Source organism: Schistocerca gregaria, chromosome X (assembly GCF_023897955.1).
Source record: "Schistocerca gregaria isolate iqSchGreg1 chromosome X, iqSchGreg1.2, whole genome shotgun sequence".
NCBI lineage: Eukaryota > Metazoa > Arthropoda > Insecta > Orthoptera > Acrididae > Schistocerca > Schistocerca gregaria.
In genome coordinates, this window is record NC_064931.1 from 431544133 (window position 1) to 431554980 (window position 10848).

General features: G+C 41.3%; 1 protein-coding gene and 1 non-coding gene across 2 annotated transcripts; one reads left to right on the top strand and one right to left on the bottom strand.

Moving 5' to 3' along the window:
• Nucleotides 1–542: 542 nt before the first annotated feature.
• Nucleotides 543–626, bottom strand: Trnal-uaa (transfer RNA leucine (anticodon UAA)). Its single transcript has one exon. It is a non-coding gene; the product is annotated as a tRNA-Leu (tRNA).
• A 543-nt stretch (nucleotides 627–1169) lies between these two features.
• LOC126297990 (uncharacterized) lies at nucleotides 1170–4729 on the top strand. The gene is made up of 2 exons (XM_049989303.1): nucleotides 1170–1354; nucleotides 1513–4729. The coding sequence occupies exons 1-2, from the start codon at nucleotides 1334–1336 to the stop codon at nucleotides 2308–2310; spliced, it is 819 nt and encodes a 272-aa protein (XP_049845260.1). The 5' UTR covers nucleotides 1170–1333; the 3' UTR covers nucleotides 2311–4729.
• The last annotated feature ends 6119 nt before the right edge of the window (nucleotides 4730–10848 follow it).

A 10848-nucleotide genomic window follows, 5' to 3' on the forward strand; every position in this document is an offset into this window, starting at 1 on the left:
GTATTTGTAATCCAATTTTACATACTCGAATACTGACTAGCCCCTAATAAAAAAAAAGTCCATCGCGTCTTCGCAACTTCATTGCTCACCAAGATAGAATTGACGATATTTTTTATAACAAATATGGTAACATTTGCGAGGAGATAGCAGATCTACGTGAGACACAATCGATGATAAAGGTTTTAGTTGTTCTGACAAGAAATTATGGAGAAAAATGTAACATGTGGGTTTGATACTGTAGCTGCTGTTGTTTCAATGGCCCACCGTCCGGACGTTTACGTTGTCAAGTGCCTTAATATTGGTGGAACCTGAGTATTTTCTTTATTCATTGCGTCTGACACACCTGAAGAGAATACTGATCCTACCCGTCAGATCGCAGTACCGGCCGAAGACTGCATTGCTATTCGGTGCTAAAATCGTGTTGGCATACACAGGCCAATTAATCTGTAATACCATCTACGATGCAACGTGTAAATAGTGTAGTTTGTTTACAAACCGTTCTTTTGCAACTGTTTCATATCGTATCTCTTGTTAAAAATATTTGTCAGATGTGGGGTTCGAACCCACGCTCCCTCTCGGGAACCAGAACTTAAGTCTGGCGCCTTAGACCGCTCGGCCAATCTGACGATGCTACAAGTGTGGCCACTGCACTGTATTTGTCAAGCATTATCGCTCTTGGCTAAAATTTATCTTATAATTCCAATGAAGTATTTAACCATTTTCCCAGTATAATTCATTCTTAAAACTGATACTTAGCGACAACCCTTTACTCCACGTCCCAAACAGCAAGACCAATTTCCTAGTATTACGATGAAGTGATGGAAAGTTCATGCGCATTGTCGGAAGAGACTGACAAAAAGTTTGTAAATTAAAACTAAGATGATACAGAACAGTAATCAAATATACATGCGTTTTAGGAACTCAATAGCAACATTTTCTAAGCGAAGAATAAAGCACTTTTTCAGACACATTGCATTGCAAAGGCGGAATTTTTCTCCAACTTAAAAAATATCGGTATGTTTACATTGCTGAATATAGAAACCATAGTACCAAGCGCTGGGGTGAAAGCTACATGGGCGAACAGGCAACAAGCCGTGTAGTTCCTTCCACAACACTAGAGGCGCTAGGGGTCAAACGAAGCTGGAATTGACCAATGAGAGCTGTCCAATGGCGGTTGTTGATATTCTGTCGTCTTGCTCTGTACTGAAGTGTATGTTTACAGTCGTCTTTGTGTTTTATATTTACATATTACTGATCTTCATTATAAACAGATTTTTTTGCTTTAAATTTCACGAAGTTCACAGTGGAATAGAAGAGATTTCCTGATGAAAAAATGTTCACAATTAATCCTAAGGTAAGACATTTGATTTTCAGTATATAATCTCATAGCCCATAAATGAAATGTATTCTAATCTATCGTGAATTAAGCTGTGTAGTTTCCATTTGATTATTTAAATAACTTTGATATGTCATAGCAGTTTTATTTAATGAAGAATTTCATGTTTTTTTCAGAATTTTCAACATAACAAATTTACATTGAAATACTCCTGCCAATTCTTCAGCTGTTTATCTGCATATTACATGGGTTCAACGGAGAAAGTTAGCAACGAGCATTTCTACATCTTTCAAAAACTACCTCAAGAGTTGCTTCTGAAGTGGGAAAGTGTTTGTGAACTATCACCAGATATGAACTGTGCTACTTATTTTGTTTGCGAAAATCATTTTTTCGAAGAAGATTTTATGAATAAAACTAGGCAGTGGCTAAACAGAGGTGTGTTTCGAAAACATGTAGCAATTGTTTCTAGTGAAGTTGCTAGTATCAGCAGTAAATCAGGTGAAACTGTTGTTAATTGTGAATTAGGGCTACGAAGCACTAGTGGTTCTATGGCAAGTGCTCATTATGCAGCTGCTAATACCATAAGTGAAACTGGTGTTAATGAGCTACAAAGCTTTAGTGGTGCTGTGGCAAGTAGTTTTCATGCAGCTGTTAGTACCAGAAGTGGATCTGGTGAAACTAGTGTTAACAGTGAATTAGGCCTACCAAGCATTAGTGGTGCCATGGAATATCTTTATTATAGAGATGCCAATACCAGAAATGAAACTGGTGTTAGTGAATTACCTAGCACTAGTTGTGCTGAGGAGAGTAATTCATTGAGTGATGCCTCTCTTAAATTTTTTATCTCCCCTCAAAATGTATCTGCAGACGGCGAGTACACATTCTTATCTGAAACATTTTGTAGTGAGGAAAGTGGAGTTTTAGGTACACAGGTTTCAGAATCAGACTTAACTCCAAGAAAATCAAAAATGTAAAAGACTCATGAGAATACTCTAACAAGGCTATCAAAACTGAAAACAGAGCTACATCATGGAAAATCAGAACTAAAAACACAATGAGATTTATATGACAGTAATACTTTCTGTTTCACAGAAACTAATTTAAATTCTGTAGCCAAACATTTCATAAACACTCAATTAAGTAATGATCATCGATCAGGAAATGCAAGGTGATGAGCATTTGCTTTATCCTTATACGAGTGAAGTCTCCACCTACACAGATATTTGTCAGTTCATGTTTATCTTCCTTCTATGAGGCATCTGAAACCTATTGTCTTCTATACCTTTTGAACGACAATTGAATACTTCTGTGATGAATGTAATAAAAGCAGAAGTCAGAAGTTGAGACAATGATCAATAGTGATAAATATTGTGCTTTGTTGTTTTATGAAATGTCTTTGAAGAGAGGGTTGCAGTGTGATGTAGGCAAACTAGAAATTTTAGGATTTCAAAATTTAGGTCATTTGGGAAGGTCAAATGTGCAAGCAAACCATGCATTAGTTTTCATGATTAGAAGCTTACATGAAAACTGGAAGCATGTTGTTGCTTATTACTTCACTCAGAACTCAGTTTCAAGTATCACTTTAAAAAGTCTTATTCAAAATGGTTCAAATGGCTCTGAGCACTATGGGACTTAACATCTATGGTCATCAGTCCCCTAGAACGTAGAACTACTTAAACCTAACTACCCTAAGGGCAACACACAACACCCAGCCATCATGAGGCAGGGAAAATACCTGACCCCACCGGGAATCGAACCCGGGCGTGGGAAGCGAGAACGCTACCACACTACCATGAGATGCGGGCAAAAGTCTTATTACCTGTGTCATAAGGCAGTTGCTATAAATAGGGCAAAATGTTGTTAGGACAGTTTATGACCAGGGTGCAACCATCCAGAGAGCACTGAATGATCTCCACTGTGAGAAATTTACTGCGTCCAGTTCATTTCTTAGTCAGTGATGAACCTATTGCAGTAATTTATTATGTCTATTAGAGAGTGCTAGAAATGCTTTGCTAGGAAATAAAATACAGTCTGGATCTAAGAAAGAGGCCAGTTTTAAATTTATTCTGAGGACTTTTCCTCTGGATCAGCAGAAGATGTTTGAGATGTTGCCAAAATTACAGAGGAATTACTTTGAATTTAAGGATTCTTTTAATAAAATTAAAGTTAGAGTAGCTGCAGCCCAGCTTGGTCATACAGTTGCCACAGTTATTGAAACTTATGATGCATTTAATATTTTACCTGCTGATTCAATATACACTGCAGAATTTGTTGGAAAGATGGAGTACTTTTTCGATCCACTGAACAGTTCCCATTATTATAAACAAGATGGCAAATCTTATAAATGTGCCCTCTCTGTTGACTTCTCATGTCTTGAAATGTAGTATAGTCTGTTAAAGGAAATGGAAAACAGGAAAGTGTTGGAGCAAGGCACAAGGAGAGACAGAACAAAAATTTCTGGCAGACAACAATAGAATCACTGAGGTTCATTTGAAATAGATTTAAAAATTGGCTTTAATTTTTTAAGCATGAGAGCTTTCAGTCAAAACCCACTGCAGAATGTATTTTGTTGTGTGAGACAGCATGGTGTTGCGAACACCAACCCAACTTGCTTTCATTTCAAAGCAGCATTGAAAACAGTTGTTGTCAATAACATGTCCTTACTGGTAAATTCACTAGGTAATTGTAAGGATGATAGATGCATGCCATTAAGCAATTTAAGGCAATTTTTGGGAGCAGGTACTGATAGCTTTCTTGATTCCACAACAGACCCATTCCATTATTGATCAAAGTCCTTTATACAGTGCCTTTGCTGATAATGAAGTTGCTACTACTACTACTACTACTGCTACTGCTGCTGCTGCTGCTGCTGGTGGTGGTGGTGGTGAAGGATATGATGTAATAAATGATAGACAAGCACTAGCATATGTAGCTGGTTACATTCTACAAAACACTTGAAAGCAAATGTAGTGTCTGTAAAACAAGTCAGTTGGCACCAACACCCACAGAATATCATTTGTTCACATGTTTCAAGGAATATGATGCTTTAAACCCATAATTATTGTTTGTTAGTAAAAGCTTAATATCCTTTATGGCAAAAGTTCATAGTCAGTTGCATGCATTTTTAGACAAATGTGAACAGCAGGAAAAATTGGAGAATACATTCTATTTGGTGTTTAAGTTTATAGAAAAAATTTAATTTTTCTTAACAGTATATTTTAAGAAAATGTGTACCTCTTTTGATTTATAAGTATGTGAGAGGTTGGAAACACGCCATTGATAATAAGATTAATGTTGTTAAAAATAAAACTAGTAAAAGGTTTAAAGCTGTATAACAGTTAAGAGAAAAATTTTATTTTGTGCTTGAGAAATAAAAAGTAAGTTTTGTTTTCATTTCACTGCTTTTATCCACCTTTCCTATTTTTGGTACTTAATACTGATGTCTTCTTTTTTGTGTTGAAGCATTTACAATCGGAAGGTGCAGGGACTTTTTTATGAAATTAATAGTCAATAATGCAAGCTTCCTGGGCAATTACTCAGAAATTACGGTCCTGAAACATAGTTGTGAGAAATTTTAGAATTCTTCATTAATTAACACTGTAATTTAGATTTCTTAATTGAATCTCTTTAACTGCTGACTAGCCTCTTAATAATAGCTTTTTTTTTTCTCCATTGACCTAACAGCTCGTAAGACGGAAAAGTATGACATTATTCAGGAATATTTGTAGTCCAATTTAGCTACAACAGTTTTATTTAGCCTCAGTTATTTACACTAGAAGCTTGTTTCGACTTACAGTCAGCATCAAGTGTTGTATCTACACTCCTGGAAATTGAAATAAGAACACCGTGAATTCATTGTCCCAGGAATGGGAAACTTTATTGACACATTCCTGGGGTCAGATACATCACATGATCACACTGACAGAACCACAGGCACATAGACACAGGCAACAGAGCATGCACAATGTCGGCACTAGTACAGTGTATATCCACCTTTCGCAGCAATGCAGGCTGCTATTCTCCCATGGAGACGATCGTAGAGATGGTGGATGCAGTCCTGTGGAACGGCTTGCCATGCCATTTCCACCTGGCGCCTCAGTTGGACCAGCGTTCGTGCTGGACGTGCAGACCGCGTGAGACGACGCTTCATCCAGTCCCAAACATGCGCAATGGGGGACAGATCCGGAGATCTTGCTGGCTAGGGTAGTTGACTTACACCTTCTAGAGCACGTTGGGTGGCACGGGATACATGCGGACATGCATTGTCCTGTTGGAACAGCAAGTTGCCTTGCCGGTCTAGGAATGGTAGAACGATGGGTTCGATGACGGTTTGGATGTACCGTGCACTATTCAGTGTCCCCTCGACGATCACCAGAGGTGTACGGCCAGTGTAGGAGATCGCTCCCCACACCATGATGCCGGGTGTTGGCCCTGTGTGCCTCGGTCGTATGCAGTCCTGATCGTGGCGCTCACCTGCCCGGCGCCAAACACGCATACGACCATCATTGGCACCAAGGCAGAAGCGACTCTCATCGCTGAAGACGACACGTCTCCATTCGTCCCTCCATTCACGCCTGTCGCGACACCACTGGAGGCGGGCTGCATGATGTTGGGGCGTGAGCGGAAGACGTCCTAACGGTATGCGGGACAAGACCCAGCTTCATGGAGACGGTTGCGAATGGTCCTCGCCGATACCCCAGGAGCAACAGTGTCCCTAATTTGCTGGGAAGTGGCGGTACAGTCCCCTACGGCACTACGTAGGATTCTACGGTCTTGACGTGCATCGCTGCGGTCCGGTCCCAGGTCGACGGGCATATGCACCTTCCGCCGACCACTGGCGACAACATCGATGTACTGTGGAGACCTCACGCCCCACGTGTTGAGCAATTCGGCGGTACGTCCACCGGCCTCCCGCATGCCCACTATACGCCCTCGCTCAAAGTCCGTCAACTGCACATACGGTTCACGTCCACACTGTCGCGGCATGCTACCAGTGTTAAAGACTGCGATGGAGCTCCGTATGCCACGGCAAACTGGCTGACACTGACGGCGGAGGTGCACAAATGCTGCGCAGCTAGCGCCATTCGACGGCCAACACCGCGGTTCCTGGTGTGTCCGCTGTGCGGTGCGTGTGATCATTGCTTGTACAGCCCTCTCGCGGTGTCCGGAGCAAGTATGGTGGGTCTGACACACCGGTGTCAATGTGTTCTTTTTTCCATTTCCAGGAGTGTAGTTCTTATGACACACAAGACGCCTTGAAGCTTTTACATATTGATAGAAGTGAGTATAAATGTGTCAGCTTGCATGTCTATTTTTTGACATTTACGTCTGACAGTCGATGCTCAAGAAAACATCACAGCAGTCACTGCTCCTATGATGTTTTCTTGAGCAGCGATTGGTCTATCTTCTCCTCTCTCATTATTCCTGTTATCATTATCTCTCCTATGACTGTCGAATACTGCCATGGTTCGTATGTCCATTACCCCCATCTCTGTCTCTGTAATTTGGTGGAACATTAAATTGACTTTCATGGTAATTATTTCCACATTGGTTCTGATCACACATCTGGTTATTTTCCTGTGCACAAATAGTTTCTAATTGCTCCAATACTTCCATTACAGTATCTTTATCTTTAATCAGGCTTCCGGATAAGTTTTCTTGCATTCTGCGACTTAACCTCGTTTTAATTGCTGATATCATTATGTCATCATTCAATGGCTGCTCTAGTGCCTCATTCAATTCCCATAGATGCTCAGCAAATTCTCTCAAGGTACCTGTCCATATATTAAGGGACTTGCTATGCGGTAATTCTTCAAGTGTTGCACACTGGTGACTTTTGGACCAGTATTTCTTTAAAAAATCTTCCTCAAATTGACTGTAGCTGGTAACTTCTTCTTTGTTCCTAACTCCCCAGGTGAAAGCTTCACCCTCCATTCTGTCTATTGCAAACTGAATTTTATCTGTATCTCGTAAATGTGCTGGGAAAACTCCCTGAACGACTTAGTAAATATCATTGGATGCAACACCCCTTTGGGTTTATATTTTTACCCCATGTGAATCTGGGTGTACCTGTTGTCAGCGTTCACTAAGGTAACGCCATTGCCCTCCCCTAATCTTAAGGTGGCACTACTTATCTTCCTATCAATCCCTTAAGTTTTAGTTTCTTAGTGTTGGACTCCCTCCTGCCACTGTTCGATCTCATTTGTGACTATACGTTCCACAACCTCTCCAATTTCACTTGACTACTTCCCAATTTACCAATATTAACTTGGCATTGCTGTTGTATTTGTACCACGTCTTTAATCTGTTGGTGTTAATGTGTTTCAATTTTTTGCATTCTCCCTTCCAATTCAATTTCGATATCCTTGACATCTCCCTCAGCTTTTCCAATTATCTCTGCCTTCATATCGTTCATCTCTTCTTGAAGTCGATCTACCTTCACCTGCAGCTTGTCATCTCTCTCCTTAAGTCATTCTTATCTGTTCCTGGAATTTCTGCAGTCCTTTCCTTAAGTTTTCTTGGTTTTCTTTGGACATCTCTTCTAGATGCTTATTGATTTCTTCATTCCTTTCTTGATTTCATCGTTTACTTTGGACATCTCTTCTATATGCTTGTTGATTCCTTGGAACATCTTCAATATTATTGACAGCGATTCTCCATTCTCTAGACTCAGTTCCTTTCTAACTGGTTTTACCGGTGTCTCAGGGTAACCTGTTGAATGACCCATTGGGCTGTCCATTGACATTCCACTACCACCGATTCCTGACCCATACTTGTCCTCCTGTCCTATCTCCATTTTTCTAACTATCTCCTCCACAACCTTTTCTTTCAGTTCAGGACCCATTCTCAACTATTCACTATGCACAGACAAGGAAAATAACACAACCTCCTAGTAACCCAGACACTCACTAATCAGCTAATAATTAAATAATCCTTCGCTGTATTAGGTTAACCAGATTGACAAAACAGACCTGTCCATTGAACACCATAAATTACATAAGCCTACCCAGATCAAAACATCGATGACCGCATTTATACACAAACTCTAGAAGTAATACACACGAAACAACTTAGAAGACATATAAACATGTAATTTACGATAACTAATGTAAATGAGGCACTATTCTGTGCAGTACAGCATGAAAACACACGTATGTTGGCATACTATGTTTCAGAGCAAATTCACAAAAAAATGTTAAAAAGTATTGTTTTTATATTTTCTGCAATTGCCAAATGTAATTTGAAGTTCCTTCCGTGCTCTGAAGAAAGTGCAATATTGTTTAATATCACGCCAGCAAATCGTCTTCACTCGCCCCTCGATGCACGTCCAAGTCACAATGTCCTGACGTTTGAAGTCGCGCTGCTAGTCGTGTTGGCGTTGGCTCCGACGGCGGGCGGCTGTCAGGCGATGCGCTGCTGTAGCGCGGAGAATCGCGCTGATGCAGTCTCTGTGCGGCGGTTGGTGACAGATTGGAGGTGCTGTCACGTATTTCGCTGATCGGCGTGTAGGTGGCGCAGGCGTTGTAAACTTTGGAGGTTTGCCACTAGATGTCGAACTCAGCGTCGTCGTCGTATCTAATTTAGTCTCTTGGCTCCGTTGTAGTCAACGTCCATTGTGGTACGCCTGCGTTATCGAAATCCTTGCTGTCGCGGCGTGTGGAACTGCTTCACTGCTTTAAATGCTTTGGCTAGCCGCTCACAGAGTCTGGGTGACGTCGTCCTACAATTACGCCACAGTCAACACTCGCAAATGCGGTAACAGTTAACAGGTCCACATCAAATTGAGCGATTCACATCGTTCAAAAGATAATTTCGGATACAAAGTCACTTGAGAACATACTCCTGATACTTTCGTAACGGAATTTTAGCTGGTTCACTCGCGATTATGCACAAACGCTCCTTTTCCTAGAGTATGAATTTTACAGTAATCCATGTGGGTGTTCGTGTCCATACCTCAATACATTGTTTATTAACACTGCTCTTGTCACTTAAACTTGTAAAAACAAATTGTTCACTGTATCTCAGTCACTTTTCACTGTACTGTCCAAATAATGTGCTTCGTTCCCGCGATTTCTAATTTCACCATAAATACCTTATATTACACTCTAATTTTAGTCACGGTAACGACAATACCGATTTATTCTTGCACTAAAATCGTCCGATAATTGCAAATGTCTTCTCACTGAACCCAAAAATGGTGCTTAATAAACCATTGTTCGTATCCGAAGATTGCAACTGTCCTTGACACGAGAGGCAAGGTGAAACACCCCCGTTATGCTCTTTATTGGATTTTGTGTGATTTACCAAAGCCGCCAAACAGTTAATTATTATGATTATATGACCATGTGCTTAATGGATGAAAGGCCATCGGTTTTTCTGCTGTGGTTTCGGGGGTATTTTAGCAGAGTACGGCTGTTCTGAGACGGAATAGTTGATGATTGAAAGTTTTTTTATTATTAAAGACCACAAAGGTTTCGATATACAAACTGATATGTATTTTCTATTAACACACAAATTCTGAGGGAGTTGCTACCTTCGCCTTACACATTTAACTACGGTTTTATCTGTTATTGTTGCTGATTTTAAGTACTTCGTCACACGCAATAATGCTGGCTAATATTCACAACAATCCATGGCTGTTGCTGGCCGACGCAAAACATGTAATTCGGCACTTGTCACCTTTTGTTTCATATCACTCGTGAATCGGTATTGATGTGGGTCAACCCCACGACGATAAGGGAGACACACTCATTTGTCACACTCCAGTGAATTTAGAATTTACTCCTCAGTCGGCAAATCCGCCATTGACACCTTCCTCAGCGCGACCACCATTCTTGCCCGTCTTCCCAGTACTACTTCCACTCTGCACTAATCTCACTGCCAGCAGGAGCACTTGAGAATCGACTACTGTCTGCTATCGACCTGGGTGTCAGATACTAATATCTATGTTCGTGGTATCACAGACAGAGGCAGGCAGAGATTTTGATAAACCAAGATCACCAAAACAACACGAGAGGAGGGTTGATTGACGAGTTTCAGTCTTAAGCAGTTTTTATCAGTGGGCCTCCAGAGGGATTTATGGCAATTGCTGCCGCATTTTCTGCTCTGGTGGTTTCCGGTTCCCGTCCGGGGAGTGCAGGGTCTCTTTTGTCATCACCAAGTGCGAGCCGTCTTGACAGCCCACTTCGTGCTCTTGAGGGCTGTTTCTCCTGCCTATGGCTATCTTTCCTGTGTGTAGCCTACAGCGTGACCATGCTCGTCTCGGTCACCCACTTCCAGAGCTGCTAGCCTCCAAGGACGGCGTGGGCGACACCACGTGCTCGCTGTGTGGCGACAGCGACTACGTAAAGCCTCTTGAGCCGACACGACTGGCGCAGCTAAGAGCCTCGTCTTGGACGGCACATACCGGTTGGAAAGCCTCCTGCCGGTAGACCTGCCAATGCTAGCTGCCTGCAGCGTCAATACTTCTTCGCAGATTTTAAGAACAATAAATTTTTGGTGGTATGATGTCG

Coding starts and splice junctions, on each gene's coding strand:
- LOC126297990 (XM_049989303.1), top strand. CDS start 1,334: ATGTTCACAATTAATCCTAAG. Junction 1,355..1,512: donor TGTTCACAATTAATCCTAAG/GTAAGACATTTG, acceptor TGTTTTTTTCAG/AATTTTCAACATAACAAATT.